Genomic DNA, 17,698 nt, shown 5'->3' with positions numbered 1-17,698 from the left:
TTTTAAAAACTACTAAAAAAATCCACATCCATCCACAAGTAATGCTATATATTGTTTAGCGGCACGACTAAGCCGATAAATATTAATATTCTTTACTTCTGTGACGTTAAGCATGTTCTACACTGATGAAAAACACAATCCACACTACTATTACTACTTGTATGAAATAGGTTAGGTCACGTCTACACACAACACGTGGCGTTTTAAATGATGTTGATTCGAGATTGTGAAAAAATATACAATATATACATTTATGGATATTTGAGTTAAAATTGTAATTAAATATTTATTGTTTTTTTTTTTCTATTTTTACTTCTGAATATGGGAAAAAACTTCAACGATTCCATTGTCATTGTAATGTATTCATTTAAATATTGCAGAATTTAATAAAACATTTTTGCAGATTTGCATACACGAACTTTCACATTTTCTTCATGAGGCGTTCTTAATTTTATTCATACTTTAGTATCATGTTGTCAAAATTTCAAAATAACTAAACTCACGTCGATTGTTTAAATAAATGGAATAAAACCCTATAGCAAATTCATTATTATTATTACGATAGATTAGGTACCGTAAATTCAGTTATAAAACAATTTCATCACAGCCTAAGAAATTGAATGATGCAAATTTATAAAGAATATCCAATAGGAGTACTATAGCCATCATTCCATAACCAATATTTGAAAACAACAACAAAAATGACTAATTACTTTTTTACATTACGTTTTTACTTTTATGTTAAAATCGCAGAAAAAACATGCATTTGTAAATAAACTATTAAAAAGCATGCGATGTTTAAAGATATGAAGTTTTGATTTAGTGCACTTTTAAGTATGAGTGGTGTGATATAAAATATCTTATAAATATATTGGCTTGCTTCGTCACCGACAATATGGTCATTAGCGTGAGAGTTTTCTCAATCGTGACTATCCGTTATAATGTCAGAAAAGCTGCTAATCTAGGAAATATTTCTGGTTAAAACTAGTTCCTTCAAACGGCATTAAATTGAAACTATTCGAGTCTAGAACGATCGGTCACACTTCTAGCAGAGGAGTAGGTCTAACATCGCCCCCGGGACGAAGCTAGTGTCGGGAGCGGGCCAGCGGCCGCTACTCCTTCGGGTCTCACCTTTTTCTTGTTTACGACGCTTGCGCTTGTTGCATATCTTGACCGCGCACACCGACAGTATTATGGCAACTATGAAAAACAATATGCCGCCCACCACGCCCGCCGTGATCGCCTTGTGCTTGACCCGCGCCGGCACCGGGAACTTCACCTCCTCAGAGCTCTCGTAGCTGGTCGCTGAGTTTGCCAGCACGCGGAAATAATAGGTTCGACCTCCAACTAGATTCTTTACTGAAATATGACAGACAAGAAATAAAATCGAAGTAGGCTTAACATATACTTCAAAGCTGACATCTTCGTGGAAAGAAAGTTAGGAAGAAAACCAATAAAATATGAGCAAACGATCTCATTCAACAACGTCAAACTCAAATATCTTTATTCAATATAGAAGCATTACACTTTCTTATTGATGGTCAATTGAAAGACTACCACCGGTTCGGAAAGAAAATACCCTGACCTGAGAAGAACCGGCGAAAGAAACTCAGCGGGTTTTTTTTTTTGTTTGTCTCATGTATTATATAAATAAACAATTTAATATGAGATGAAATAGCCAGGTAATCGTATCATTCCCAAAGTTCCCAAAGTTTAGAAAAACGAAAGTCGAACCTAAATAGCTGGTCTCCTCAGGTCGGATCTGTCCCCGGTTGAGCGTCTTCCACTGCGCGTCGGTGCGGTACTTGATGGTGTAGTACTGCACGAGGTGTGCGCGCTCCAGCGGCGCCTGCCACGTGATGAGGAACCCATTGTTGACTTCCGTCACCGTCAGGTTGCGCGGCGGACCGGACTTCGGGCCTGCCAGGTGCGACTTAGTATCGTATCAAACGCAACTTAGCACTTTTATAACATAATGTTGTCCTAAATTTTCGCATTGAAATAAAACTAGTTGTAACGGATTTGAATCGCGTTTATTTATTATTTTTAACATCCCGACGTTTCGAGCACTTTACAGCGTTCGTGGTCACGGGTAGACTCAGTCTATAGCTAGTTTTACTTTTATAACAATTATTTGATCACTCACCACCTCCTTTGAATACTGTAATATTATTTTAGAATTTCCAAAAATTGAATCGATTAATGTTAGTACCCAAACAAAAGCTGATTATATTTTACCGTCGAGAAGATAAGAAGCAGCGGAGTAAGCATGCTTGTGGTTATAATGTTAGTAATAAGGAATTAGTGTATACCGGAGCCTTCAGGTGCGTTCTGAAATATCTTTTCGTCGACCGGCCCCGGGACTGTGGGAGCCGCCTTCGGCTTTGCACCCACATCTACAAAAGTTAGTTCTATAAATAGCGAAATACATTACAATACAGTATTATACGAAGCTGAAATCCACCACCGGTTAGTTTTCTCATATACTTAAATTACGTCACCGTACGTACCCAGAGTTCTTATCGTAATCGCCTTGCTCATCATTCCTTCTCCGATTGTATTTTTGCTATTGACTTGAAACTCGTACGTGGTTCCCGGTTGAAGACGATTTATTGTCACCTTAAACATTCATTAAATCAGAGCGGAATATTCAGTGTCACTACAATTGTGACAATTTCGAGTAGAAATAAACTTACAGACGTGGCTCCGGATGGCGTCACGGGCACTTTGGTCCACTCCGAGAAACCGGCCTCCCTGTACCATATGGTGTAGTCCTGCTTGTAGTCGGGCCCGCCCGCGTAGCCCGGCTGCCAGCGCAGCGTGACCTGGAACTCGGTGGCCGTGCCCGACACGTTGTACGGCGCGTGCGGCTGCGTGCCCTCGATCACGAGCTGCGTGTCCGCCACTATCGTCGCAACCTACAGCGATAACAAACACATATATTTAGTTCATTTTACTTAATCAAATTTATCAATTATTTATTATTATTACTCATTATTATTGTATGTTAGCATATTTATTTTATATATGATCATATTTTATTGTTTTAATGTATTAAAGTATTATCAGCATAAATAATTCTATTTAAATAGTTGTTACAATTTGCGTTGATTGTCAACATCCGGTTTTGACTAAACTAAATTGTTTTTGAAATGGATCGAAACCGGATGTTGCTACAGTCGGAGGAGGGGCGTGTAAACATTTAATACTAGGAGTAAGCCTAGAAATGGTCATTCCTACTTTAATCGTCGAATTGGAAGGATCGAGAAAAATAATCAATCTTGTATCAATTTTGATTTGAGGAGAGTTTTCGTATTATTTCAACATGTATTGGATTGGATGTGAGTGCGGCGCACCTCGTTGGAGGCGACGCACTGGTAGATGCCGAAGTCCTGGCGTCGCAGCGTGTCGATGGTGATGTTCCCGCCGAGCGCGCGCACGCGGCTCTTCTGCAGCGGCAAGCCGTCGCGGCGCCGCCACACCACGCTGGGCCGCTGCGTGCCCTCCGCCTCTTGCGCCTCGCAGTGCATCTCCACCGACTCGCCCACCTACCCCACGAGGTCAAAATCAAAATCAAAATCAAAATAAACTTTATTCAAGTAGGCTTTTATAAGCACTTTTGAATCGTCATTTTACAATTAAGTGAAGCTACCACCGGTTCGGAAAGTAGATTCTACCGCAGCAAGAAACTCAGTAGTTACTCTTTTTTAACATTTAAAAAATACAACGTCATGTTAATTAAATACAATTATTTCAAACATAATTACGTGCGCAACGCAAAATGCTTCTTATCCTACTATCCTACTATATTACTATTATAAAGGCGAAAGTTTGTATGTATGGATGTATGGATGTTTTTTAGTCTTTCACGTAAAAACTACTGAATGGATTTGAATGAAACTTTACCACAATATAGCTTATACATCAGAATAACACATAGGCTACAATTTTTGAGGTTTCTAATGTGAAGTCGTAAAAAAAACACATTTTTTGCGCTTACATTGCAAACGATGACTGAATCCTACAAGATAGATTAAAACAATGTACTACAGTATTGTACAACTTAAAAAGGTCTACAAAAAAGTCCGTGATATAACATATACCATGTTATCTCTTAGGAATAACCCAAAATAACCATTTTTTATCCTTTACTTTGTACGAGAAACAATGACTTATTTACGAAGCGATTTTAAGCGATTACTAGACTAGACGGGACGAACTTGAAGTCCACGCGAACGAAGTCGCGGGCAAAAGCTAGTGTAGAAATAATTTCGTCGTTTGCGTATATTTTTGGCTCTACGTGTTGTTGATACAGTAAGCAAGTGTTCTTCAATTACTTGCATGTATTTTTTTTTTGTGGTATACGTTGGCGGACGAGCATATGGGCCACCTCATGGTAAGTGGTCACCATCACCCATAAACAATGACGCTGTAAGAAATATTAACTATTCCTTACATCGTCAATTTGCCACCAACGTTGGGAACTGAGATGTTATGTCCCTTGTGCCTGTAGTTACACTGGCTCACTCACCCTTGAAACCGGAACACAACAATACTGAGTACTGTTATTTAGCGGTAGAACAACTGATGAGTGGGTGGTACCTACCCAGACGGCTTGCACAAAGCCCTACCGCCAAGAAGTGTTCCCATTTCCATTTGTTTGGGAATATTTTTCAGTTAGGTTAGTCAAAAGTAAATAGGCCTTGAAGTACCAAAAAAATGGCATTCTTCAAACCTTTAGAGAGTTTATTCGCCTATATTTGAAGCTGGGTGTATATTAGAATCTAAATTTGCATTTTCTGGTGTGCCTCAAGGCTTACATTTAGGTTCGATATTATTTTTATTATTGATTTCGATTACTCATCATTATTTTTTTAATTTACCTATTAAAATTCGATTTCTCTTAAATCATGTACTTTTTTTAAATCAGCATTCTGATAAACGGTTGTGTATACTAAATTTTGATAACAACTAGCTAGAAATGCTCATAAAATAACTGATTTAGTTCATTCGTATATTTAATTTAAATATATCTTTTTATAGTTTACCTTTCTTTGATATAAAGGCTCCGGCTCTACCGTGAATACAGGTGGTTTACGAACTAATACCTCCATTGGACCTAAAACAAATAAATCAAATTAGGCAATTATTTTTCTATTTCGTTTATTTTTAATAAATTATTTTCGACAAAAGCGTGTCATGACGATGAGATCGTAGATGACGCTTATGTAGTCGGACCTTCTGCGAATCTCATCACTCATCAGCAATCAAGAGCCAGCGTGGGTGCCCGAGGACGGCGCAATTCCAATAAACAAGCAACATCAGCGTCACGTCACACAACTTTCCTTTAAAAAAAAAAAGGCGGAAGATTCGTGGTTGACACGTTGAGATCGCGAATATGTGAGTCGAGATGGCACAGTGGTTAGAACGCGTGCATCTTAACCGATGATTGCGGGTTCAAACCTAGGCAAGCACCACTTATTCATGTGCTTAATTTGACTTTATAATTCATCTCGTGCTTAGCGGTGAAGGAAAACATCGTGAGGAAACCTGCATGTGACAAATATCATAGAAATTCTGCCACATGTGTATTCCACCAACCCTCATTGGAACAGCGTGGTGGAATATGTTCCAAACCTTCTCCTCAAAGGGGAGGAGGCCTTTAGCCCAGCAGTGGGAATTTACGGACTGTTGTTGTTGTTGTTGTTTAATTAAGAATTCAATGATAAATGTGAAGTTCTAATTACCCGAGGATCCTTGCGTGCCTTGAGCATTGTACGGCGTGCAGGTGTACCGACCCTGATGGTTCTGGTTGACGCGCGTGAACAGCAACGAGCCGTTGTTCATGATCACTATGTCCTTCGTTTGATAAGGTTCTAACAGTCTCTTGTCCTTCGTCCAAGTTACATACTGAAGCGGCGGGTTCGCCTTTATATAACACTGCACTACGCCCGCCAAGCGGAACGGTAGGTATTGTACAGTGGGCGTGAATGTTACTTTGGCGGGATCTGAAAGTATACATTTGTATGGTAGCTATGACGTAATCTAGTTCAAGTTCATACAAGCTTCTATATTTTTTTTGATAAATGGGCTAGCTCTTGATAATTAGTCACCACTGCCCACTGACATTAGCGCTGTCCTTGGTAGATACGATATTACTTGTAACACGTATAACACAACAATACCAAGTATAGCTGATCGCTGTAGAATATCTAATAAATGGGTGGTTATGCATATATGTTATGTGGATACCCAACAAACCAATCTTGTAAATTACTATCAAATCAGACTTACGAAATTTTTTTTTAATTTATTTTAGTACTTGCATTAAATTAAAGTTTTGTTTTTAATTTAAATTAGTTTCGATATTTTTATTGCTGTAGTATTTTTTAAAGTGGTAATGTTTCTCACATTCGACATTCAAATAGGCGGAAGCACTTTGCGGATCACCAATGCCGTTGGATACTTCGCACAAATACTGCCCGGAGTCGTCCGCCGCTACAGGGTTTATAACTAGCGCTCCATCTCTGCGTATCGTGACTCTGGTCTCCAGGGCTGCGACCTCTGCCACCGGCGCCCCCTCGCGGAACCATTTCACCGTCACATTTCCAGGCAAAGCTTTTGCTTCGCACGAAAACTGCACTTTTTCTCCCTCTAACTTTGTCTGATTCGTGGGCGGCATCTGGGCGGTTGAACATTCTCTATTAGATCCCCTATTGTCATTTTAAACTAATTATGACTTATAGATAAAACTGATGTGACCTTGTATGTATGTGATTACGTACATGTGTTGTATGTGTATATTACTGAGTAGTAGGTAACTTTCGTATTGTTTATTTATCCATTTTATCGTGGTTCAAAATATATTGGGAAATAATAAAATAACCTTATAAGCGGGAATAGGTTTTTAGATCATGGACCAGCACCACTTCATAGTTATTAGTTAACTTAGAAGTAGCGCGCACTGGTAACTTTTGTCACGGTGACTGTTTCGTCACTCTTGTCAAATCCGTGAATATTTACAGATGCAAACACAGTCACCCAATTATCACGTCGTAACGTGCGCGCACCTCCATACATGAAACAGTCACCGTGACAAAAGCTGCCAGTGCGCACTAGTTCTAATACTAATATTATTAATGTGAAAGTAACTCTGTATGTCTATCTGTCGCTATTTCACTACCAAACATACGAATCGAAAGTCATGAAATTTGGTATGAAGCGAACTTGAACTCCAAGAAATAGGCTACCTTTTTACCTAACACATGACAAACAACCCCTAAAACGCAAGCGAAACCGCGGGCGATAACTAGTAGTTTATAAGACTGAAAGTTTAGACGTCTTGGGTTCGTACCCCAGCTAAGTCCACTAAAAGTTATTAAGTATTATTTACAGAAATATTTCAATGTCAGTTCAGATATTTGTAGTTTTTAATATTGTTATGCAAAAATTGTAACTCAAAAAATTGTTCACTTTTGGACTATACAATTGGGGGTTTAAATTATTGCAAATAGTCACCCCTATCACCTCTTAACGGATATACGTCGAGTTACCAATAACCCTGTATATCATTTTCTACACAATGGCCTACTTTCCTTGGAGAATGTGTAACTAATGTGACATTTAATCAGTAAATTATTATTGGTAAATATGTCCACATCCATCGCGAACTTACAGTGATGACGGCTCCACCGGCGATGATGACTCGTGCGGTGTGCGAAACCTGCCCCTCACCATTCCTCGCTATGCAGGTATAATCGCCAATGTCTTCATGTCGGATATTGCTTATCCGAAGTTCCGTGCCGTCGTTAAATATGCCCACCGTGCCAGACGGCTCCACTGGGTTCGCGTCTTTGAACCATAGTATCTCAGGCGTTGGTGTGCCCTCCGCTTGGCAGTTAAGAATAATAGCATCCCCTGTGGTAAATAATAACAAAGTTCGTCACTGTAAATCAATATTTCAATAACTTTTTTATATAACGCAATCGAATATACTAGAAACTATTCCTTCTATCGTAATTACATACTATAAAACAAAGTCGCTTACCGCTCTGACACTATATGCTTAGATCTTTAAAATTATGCAAAGGTTTTTGATACGTTTTTTAATAGTAACAGTGATTTCAGAGGAAGGTTTTTGTATACAATAAATACATAAACATCATTATAAAGAAACACTGATAATTTTAAAAGTTTCTCATGTGATGTCGTAAACAAATAAATTCCTTATTATATTTATATCAGCATTACACCCGTGCGTAGCCGGCGCGGGTCGCTAGTATAATCATATCCCAGTCTTCAATCTAAGTCATCCAGGAACCAGTCAAACAAACATACAAAAATCATAAAAATCCGTTCAATTGCTTAGGAGTCTAGATGCCCAGGAGGTATGATTTGTATAAAGATTAGATCTTTACACATAATACAATGCCGTAAAGTCTGTGATTCAGGTTTAATAAGAACACATGTCTAACACGTCTGATGAAAGGTTCGAACCTAAATTGACGTATATAATGTCTTCCGGTGTGATGGAGAAGCGAGGCGGCGCGTGCACGTCGAGATGGAACCAGGTCCCATTCTTGTGTTGATTGGGTGAGCGATTGAGAAACACAACCTTGCACTCGTACCATCCCTAATAAATAAATAAAATACGATAAATTATCAAAGTTAACAATATAGCTTTTTTATTTTTTAAGAATAAGTCACATGGGAAAGTATAGAGATGATAGCACGTAAGTTGCTCGAATATAATAAGTAAATTAGAATAATGATTACACATTTTTATGACAGTTCAGTTTATTATTAAATACTTATTTGTATTATTATAAGTATTAATTCAAAGAGTTATAATTTTAACTTTCATATTTTGCTCTGATTGAGGGTGCATCCGTTACCTGATCGGATTCTTTAATATTGGTGACGTTAAGGCTAGCGGCGCCGTACGGCGAGTCCGGAGCAACTCGCGAGACTCGGCCTTCATAGCCTTCTCCGCTGTGGGTCGGGTAGCTCTCGTACCAGATGTATATGGGGATGTCCTGACCCTACATAGAGTAAACATGTTAATTCCTGCCGTTCAGTTGGTGCGGTTCTGGAACGACTCCTGCAGATCGCTAACTACTTATATATCGACTCAATACGTACATTTACTACCAATCTGTTTCCGAGTAGCCTCGACATACATACATTACCTAGTAACAATTAGGGTTATAATCGCCACAAGATAAAGCTACACTACAACTTAATTATATTAACAGCGAACAAAAGCATGCAATGGTAAGAACGCAAATAAAAAATATATAACAGTGACATATCACTCACGGCAATAGTTTTACGATAACTCATCGAAGGATTGGGATCCAACACTAAATATTGTGAAATGGTCTACTAAGAAACAAAATAATAAACATGCATTCAGTTTGAGGTGAGTTTCGTAATAAATAATTCGAGTTTATATATTTGTCTAAATTTGCGGAAAGAAAGTGGGCGAATCCGACAGCCACAGGAAGAGAGAAACAGACAGAACCGCCGCCAGTGCGCGAGGGAGTGCGCGTGCCCCGTGTCAGCCGAGTAAGCTACAACGTGCGCCCCATACTATCGTAGAGATAAACTGGTGCACCCAAAACAAAAAGGTTCATAGCGTTGTAAAAATAAATTTGTAATCGTATAAGATGTGGTAGTGTATGTGTTTGTTCGTTATCGAACGGGGGTCTGCTGCTCTCTCGGACTCGCTTTGAAGGCCTTTGTCACTGTGGTGTTAGTCGTCCGGTCGGTGGGCGACGCGTCAAGTAATAGGCAATACGTTGAAGAGGCAGTTACATAAAAGGCGTGCGCGGAGGTGTCGCGGGGCGGCGGCGGCGGGGCGAGCCCCCGCCCCGCGGCACTCGCGTACCACTAGCACGGGACAATACGAACTGTCGAAGTCGACACAAGCACGTTATATATACTTTACATTCTGCGAGGCGCGTCGTGGGGACGAGCCGACCTTTACTGAACAGAAACACACACACGATAGATGAGCAGCGTTGTAATGTAAGAGTGGAGTGTTGGCCGTCGTACCGTTTCGCCTACCTTCTTCTCCCACTGCAAGACGTACGGCACGGGGATGTCTTCGGGGAAGTCCACCTGGCAGTTGAACACGACGCTCTCTCCGAGAATTGCTGTGATGTGGACAGCATCTTGGTGGTCTTGGTGGCAAGTTACTGTAAAGCGCGTCGGCTTATTTATAATTTATAGTAGTATTGTGTACTTATGAAGAAGGATGGATCTTTGTTATTCTTTCACATAAGAACTGCTGAAAGGGATGGTTAAAAATAGCTTATACCCTGACTTAACACAAAGACTACCTACCGCCTGCATCCTCCCCTAACAAGGGATCGTTGCCGCGGTCAGAAGTTAGTATAATACACGATCCAATCAAAACAAATCTAAGCCAAAAAAATAGAAAATTAATTTCAATTAAGCTAATAGATTAAATGTCTATTTACCTAAAAAGTGGCAAAATCAAAATAACATCAAAAATGATACGAAGAAGTCAGTTATTTTGATTACCTAAATAAATCGTATCATTGGGTTATCAATTCTAACACTAATAAGTTGAGGTTGCTAATTGTATCGTCTCTACTGTTCTACTTCGAAAGATATGATGGTTATAGCGCTGATATCTTCGGGCGGTGGTGACCACTTACCATCAGGTGGTCGATTTACCCGGCCGCTTACCTATTACGTAAACAAATATAGCACGCATGTCCATATGGAAAAAGCACCCATCGAACTCCTACAGAAACCCATAACTATTTATTGGCTCGATCAGGCTTTAAAAGCAGGACCTCGAGACCGGGATGACCTCATTCCTAAGCTTGACAACAGATCAAGAAGTCAATCAACATTTTTAGTAACATAGAGCTTTATACACGATTAATAAATATCTATCCACCTATTGCATATATTTGTTTCAAAGATTTTAAATTGTATAGTTAATCGTATAGGTATAATGTCGTAGTAGGTATATGTAATTAACTGCTACGCACGTTTTCGCCCGCTATAAAGGTAACTGATCCGCCCCATGCATCATAGCTCATTTTTTTATGTAGTCTAAACTGGTATTAACTAAACTGGTTCAATAAAGGCAAAATATTTATTATAAAAATATAATATAATATTTATTATAAAAAAAATATTATAAAATTGCAAAATATTTATATAAAACAGTTTTATATACAACTATACGAGTAAATAACCTTTATAAGCATATACGTAATATAAAAATAAACGATACATACGATGATTATGACCGATACGATGGTAAATGTAGATATTTTTATGTATTATACGTATGCTTTATATATACCTAATATATACACACAGAATATAGAAATAGGAACTTCGATATAACCACAAGTTCTGCAAGAAGTATGAACTATTTCTTACATATTAAAGATATTATGTCGCTTACGCTCCTTATACAGGCTCACTCACATTTCAAACCAGAAATCATGACAAGATATTGCCATTTTCCGCTAGAATAAGTAATTAATTCGTTGTACGACGGTCGGTCTACATCCGGAATCTCTAATGTATTTCCATATCAAAATTAAATTACCTTATCTATCGACAGACAAGAGAATATAGTACCAACTGTAAAATCGTTTGTATTAAGATTTATCCTGTGATTTCCATATAGACAGTTGAGTTAATGAGATTTATAAGGAAGCGTCCGTCCATGTACCACCCCGACCCATTTTAACCTCTTTTATCCTTACTTGAACCTTTAGAAAGGCCTTTGTCTTGACCCCCGTTAATGCCTCTTGGATAGAAAGGAATGGAAACGTTTAAAAAATAATTGATACTAAACAAACACATGTAAACTAATTTAATAGTAAAATTAGCCAGCTCTTTTTGAGTTGACTCAACCCAGCCTCTTCTAAAATATGCAGAGTAGACATTAGTTTGTCGTAACCGAGGCGGAGTAATAGGGAGTAGCAATATGAACTGGATACAGCCGAGATAGCCCAGTGGTTAGAACACGTGTATTTTCTCCGATGATTGCGGGTTCAAACCCAGGCAAGCACCACTGAAAAGTAACGTGCTTAATTTGTGTTTATAATTCATCTCGTGCTCGGCAAAACGTGCATGTGTTTCATTTCATCGATATTCTGCCACAAATGCATTCCACTAACCCGCATTGGAACAGAACGAACCAACATTGGTTGAATATGTTACAAACCTTCTCCTCAAGGGGAGAGGGGGTCTTAGCCCAGGAGTGGGAAATATACAGCAATGATATAAAATGAGGAATGGTACCCGGCAGGTTGACTAGCAGCAAGAGGAGCAGGCCGGCGGCGATGTGCGGCGGTTGCTCGGCGCGCCAGCCCATGCCTGCGCTCCCATGTCACGGCCGCGCGCGGCGACTCATTCTCGGTGCATCACCTGCACAAACAATACCTTGTTAGCGAAATACACATATTAAGTACTTGCCATCGTTATGTGTGTCACAAACCCCAAAATAACATAATAATAAGAGTTCGTAATTATTTTTTATAAACATTAAGTTTATTTTAATCTGCAATAATTTTTAAAATTTAAATAGACACTACATTACATAGACATTTATATTGTCAATTTAATTCAGTATAAGTCATCAGTAAGTTACATCCACCTGCTGTATCCAAAATCAATTAATTAAATAAAATGATTAAATACATTATTATATACACATATCAATCGCCGTTAGTTCGTGGGTAGGGCTTATTAGCAACACGCCCTTGCCTTTTTATTTCATATATTCCGTTTTCATAAATCAATCAAGTTAAAAAGCTCCAAAAGCAATACGAAAAATAGGATTGTAATAATTCGTAATAATTATTTTATAATTATACAATAAGTAAACATATACGTTCCTGTATAATATTCTACTTATAGTTTTTAAATAAATTCGTCAGAAGCCGCCCGCGCCCACGACTGCACCCTCGACTACGTTGACATAATTAGCTATATCTCTCACAATATGCGATACAACTGACACGTAATATATCTTAATATAAAAGCCTCATGTCACGAGGTAGCTTTGAGCGAATCGGGATGAATCAAATTACGATACTTAGTCCATGGTCACACATAATACCTGAGTACACAATCTAATCGTCCTTGGACTCGTTCCCCTACCGCAATAATTGCACTGCATCACGATACTCTAGCGGTATTTCCTACCTACTTTAACTCTTGCCCTCTACAAATGTTCGTGTTAGCGTAATCAGCTTATCGATTTTGTTATTAAGCGGACTTATAAAATAGTTTTGATTTGTGACGGTCGACATAAAAAAGCTTTATAGAATTCGAAGTTAGCGAAACGCGCTCGTACTTCGTAGGTTTCTTTCATCTACGATTTGATAAAATTAAAGATATGAAATTCTAATTTAACACGTTAGTCTTAGAAATAAAGTTTAAATTACTAAATTTAGTAATTATAATAAAATTTAAGTTGGTTTAAGGCTTAGAATTACTAAGCATTAAACCAACTTAACAGTTAACTTACATATTTTAACCGCTTTAAGAAGATAAATGTTAATTATCTATATTAGACAACTCTTCCTTTTTATAGCATTTATTACAAATGATTTACACAATGATTTTAAGAATTACGACGTTCCGTAATCGTATTCTAATATAAAAAAATACATTACAATATGGCACAGCCAACTCCCATCCCTGATATTAAACGTAAGTATGCACATAACATAATGTTGATGGAGTGATTTTGTACGTACTATGTAAATGTCTTACATATTCAGATTTAAATTTCATTAAACGCGACAAGGTACAGTGACCTCGGCTTAAATAATCGGAGAATATATAAGTTTTAATTGAATTGAATGAAATTGTATATTTTAAAAGTTGCTATATTGTAAATATTTTCAGAGACAAAAGTAATCGTGATATTCAGATAAATCCATCCGTTAGTTTTGTGATGGTAAAACGGTGCGTGTCCCAACAATTATATTGTGAACCATAAATGATAAAAAAACTCGTTTCTTCGATTATCTGTATTAGTTGATTTTTTCCCATTGGCAATAATGTTAATATTATTTTTATTGAATTTTCAGAACGATTGTACACGATGCATATTTGCTCAGCGATGAGCAGTGCTACCGAGCGCAAGAACCAAGGCTGGGTGGTCAGCGCCTCGCGGTCAAAGGAGCTGCTGCGGTGTTCGCATGCCGTATCGATTTCCGTACCTTATCGTCGCACTATGTGAACGCGTTGCGGGACGCGCGGTTTTAATGGGCGTGCTGGGTGTGGGAAGATTACGGCGCTGTCGTATGATGCGGACGGGCTCCGTCATCTGTGGAGGGCAGTCATGGGCTCACAGTGCGGCGAAGGGCGCGTGGCGTGGCACGTGCGTGTAGTCGCACGGCAGGCCGGGCACTGCCCGCCACAGCCGCCGTATTGATCGATGCGCGCGCAGGCCGCCGCCCTTGTACATGAATGGTCCCCGGAGCGACTCACGTGCTCAGCGCTCGCTCGTTGACGCTGCCCCAGCTCGCCTAGACACTGAGCCTCAACTAACCAATTTTTAACATTCATTTGTTTTCGCCAAATGTTGATAAGATGTCCTACTTATATTATGTTGAGTATATAAGGCAAAAAATAAATCTTTTAAATCAATGCGTGTCAAACGAAATTAGTAATTTCTGTAGCAGTCCATCAGAATAAACACTGTCTTATAGTTTAAGCAAATATAAAGTGATATAGAGTATAGATTCAAACAAACCAAGTCATGATTGTTTGAATTGGTTCACAGGTTTTATAACGGAACTCTTTTCTGATATGTTACGTACTTACGAAATACGATCCACGAGCGTAAGTATCGTGCCCGCGACTCTCTTCACAATATAACAATTTTAATTTCAAATATAGAACCAACAAATCATTCAAAATTAAATAATTTGGTAAAAATATTAAACTCAATAACTTTATAGATAGATTTTGCCATTTGCAGAACAAGACTGACTGACATTTACATAGGAAGGCAATTGTTAATAACATCAACCATCGGGTAGGTGGCAGTAACTTCGCGATTCATCTTATAAAGTTTAACATTTAGAACATGGTTTCAGCTACAATACTCTAATTATTATAAGTATTTTCATTTTACTTTTTCATTGCATGTAAGCTTTGAGGTAATATTTTTTATAGATGTTTTAATAAAGTTTTTCTAAAAGCGGATTGTTTGTTCTTTACTCCTTATGCGTGAAACTATTTCAAATTTGTAGGAATCATTATTATTTGTCACTTTTATTACAAGTACCACTTTCATGTTGTATTTGTGACGAATCACTATAGTCATGTATATTCTAACTGTTTCTTCTAACCACGATAAGTATTAATAAGTGCTAGTACTGATAATATACTTATTTTAAGATATGGAAATATAATAATCACAATTTCGATCGAAAGGTAGGAAATATCAATCGATTGTATAAGAAAATATTCAACTTACTGGTTTCTAAAAATTCACATTTAATATATGTATTATGATTCCATTACATTATATTTGTAAATATAGCATGAATAGAATTCGTGGCCTTTTATTTAACTTACTGTTGAAATTCTAAGTTTTCCGTGACTAATGTTCATTACCTAATCCCAGACGCATGAAATTTCATTCGAACTCATTTTGTCCAAAGAGTATTTTATCCGAACAAAAGCTTTACTTGCTTACAAATTATTAGTTAATAATTTAAAAACCTTTCATAGGACATTCAATATTAAATATTGCACTTAATCCGTTGCACTAAACCTGAAATAAAAACTGCTTTTGCTGTTATTAAGTATTTAATATTTTATCAAATCCTCAACTACAGCTTGGATGAAGCCGTAGTTGTAACCAAACTAACCTACATTTGTCAAAACTTTTCAGGTTTGTGAGATACTGCATGTCAAACTGCGATAATATATTCATTAAAACTGTTTAATGTTTGACGAAATCGTCAGAAGCACATCCTACTACGTGATCCCACGGACCAATTTTGGACACAGTCGCCATTTTTAAAGGAAACTAAGTAAATATTAGTTAGTATTTACCCAATATCCCAAAACAGTAATGATCTCGATGGAATCGATCATTGAATATTTTAACAAATAAAATTTGGTTCGATATTTCAGTAGAATGTATCGTCCCTAACAGAAAGACTCAGCTCTGCAGCATTCGCAAATTTAAAATGTACTCAAGTCACTGTTGTTATGTCATATTGATGTTATTTATCAAATATATTTCTAGTTGTTTGCTCAGCGATATGTCTCATGTCTCATATTATTTTGATAAACCGCACCCCGTGAAACCGGGATGGAGCGCTAGTATTAATAATATGAGCATTTTATGAAACTGTATTTAAATATTCAAAAGTTTAGGCTTTTCTTTGTGTTTCTTTGCATCCTTCGAAGAATTTTATTCAACTCAACACGATAATAAAAAATGTTTAGATAAAGTTAACGTAAAGCACACTTTATGGCAAGAATTAAAGGAGTTCTATGGAAAAATCAATAAACTCTTTCTATATTCATCCACATAAACAAAGACGTGAGCACTGCTTGTTATTATTTCCGGATTGTATATTATTGTTGGCCCTAATGGTCTTGATAGCATCACTGATTGATAGAGGAAGCGGGAGGAGGAAGGAACTTACTGAAAGGGATGGAAATATATGCCCCTAACAAGTGAAGCTTACACCCGTACTAAGAATGTCCTGTAAGACAGGTCCCATAGCTTATGGCTTCATTTGGAAGGGTCCTCCCTTGATCGGTTGAATCGAATAAGACGCATGTGTGTACAAAACAAAATCAACCTAGTACTTCCAGCCGCTGTCCCGATGCGTAGTATTTTAGTAGCAGTAAGTTAATACAATCAATAGCCTCAACAATATCAAAGAATAATATTTACGCGTTGCTTATCCAGTAATCGAGGCTAATGTTAAATATATATTACATTTATGTTACTTTGCAATAATGACTGGATTATTTCATAAGTGGTCAGTTTTGCCATTTATGCGATCACACGCACAAGTCGCTATTCACATTAGTTACAGCGCTACGAATGTAACGAAGTCGAGGTCTCCAATTTGACGCACTTCGCACGGGCCACAGCAAATCTACTGTTTTTCATCGCATTTCTAAGATATTTGATTATGAGCATGAAAAGAACGATGGAATGCAATTTGAAAATTGTTCAACGCTTCAAAAGGAAAAAGAACAAGTTGATTTTAAAGGGGGGACGTGAATTCAAATTCATAAAAGCAAAATTTACTTTTTTAGGTATAAACTTATTATTTGAAATTTAAATCTGGTAAGGGTTGATTCTGAGAAAACCTTATATATTTTGGTTTAAATATATGTACCAAATCACAAGGATAAATATAGTAAAATTAGCACCTTTTTTCACGAAAGTCATTTCGTCAAGTCAAGAATGCTACTACGTATTTATTAAGAGAAAACCCAGTAATTAGATCGTCACCACGACTGAACCTTAGGATTTGCAGGCTTAAATACAAACTAGCCCCACGGCCATTCTTGGCTATGTAGCAAATAACCACCACCATAAATCTTAGCATTAAGTAGTCCAGGACTCATGGGTTTTAGCTAGCATCGGGTCCATGGGTTGAATATATTGTAGACAATCCCACCCTGCCTTGGGAGCAGTGGGGCA

General features: G+C 37.7%; 1 protein-coding gene across 10 annotated transcripts in view; it reads right to left on the bottom strand.

Moving 5' to 3' along the window:
- The window catches only part of LOC124531669 (protein turtle), a 65,995-nt gene that overhangs the window by 5,758 nt on the left and 42,539 nt on the right, over positions 1 to 17,698 (bottom strand). For 6 of the 10 annotated variants that reach the window (XR_006966601.1, XR_006966602.1, XM_047106152.1 and 3 more), the window contains exons 2-15: positions 12,301 to 12,426; positions 10,057 to 10,199; positions 8,895 to 9,041; positions 8,497 to 8,632; positions 7,676 to 7,917; positions 6,412 to 6,682; positions 5,748 to 6,008; positions 5,049 to 5,119; positions 3,357 to 3,548; positions 2,697 to 2,918; positions 2,511 to 2,619; positions 2,313 to 2,396; positions 1,735 to 1,920; positions 1,132 to 1,359 (exon numbers count right to left, since the gene is read on the bottom strand). Coding sequence is in view for 8 of the 10 variants with exons in the window: in XM_047106152.1 (XP_046962108.1) it covers positions 1,132 to 1,359; positions 1,735 to 1,920; positions 2,313 to 2,396; positions 2,511 to 2,619; positions 2,697 to 2,918; positions 3,357 to 3,548; positions 5,049 to 5,119; positions 5,748 to 6,008; positions 6,412 to 6,682; positions 7,676 to 7,917; positions 8,497 to 8,632; positions 8,895 to 9,041; positions 10,057 to 10,199; positions 12,301 to 12,373 (2,365 nt within the window). In the remaining 2 variants the exon portion in view is untranslated. Of the gene's footprint in view, positions 1 to 1,131; positions 1,360 to 1,734; positions 1,921 to 2,312; positions 2,397 to 2,510; positions 2,620 to 2,696; positions 2,919 to 3,356; positions 3,549 to 5,048; positions 5,120 to 5,747; positions 6,009 to 6,411; positions 6,683 to 7,675; positions 7,918 to 8,496; positions 8,633 to 8,894; positions 9,042 to 10,056; positions 10,200 to 12,300; positions 12,427 to 14,231; positions 14,426 to 17,698 lie in introns of those variants that run through there. The other 4 variants (XM_047106156.1, XM_047106157.1, XM_047106153.1 and 1 more) reach the window with 3 other exon arrangements.

The sequence above is a fragment of the Vanessa cardui genome, chromosome 8 (genome assembly GCF_905220365.1).
Source record: "Vanessa cardui chromosome 8, ilVanCard2.1, whole genome shotgun sequence".
NCBI lineage: Eukaryota > Metazoa > Arthropoda > Insecta > Lepidoptera > Nymphalidae > Vanessa > Vanessa cardui.
The sequence above is the reverse complement of the archived record's forward strand: the minus strand, read 5'-3'. Positions and strand labels throughout refer to the sequence as shown.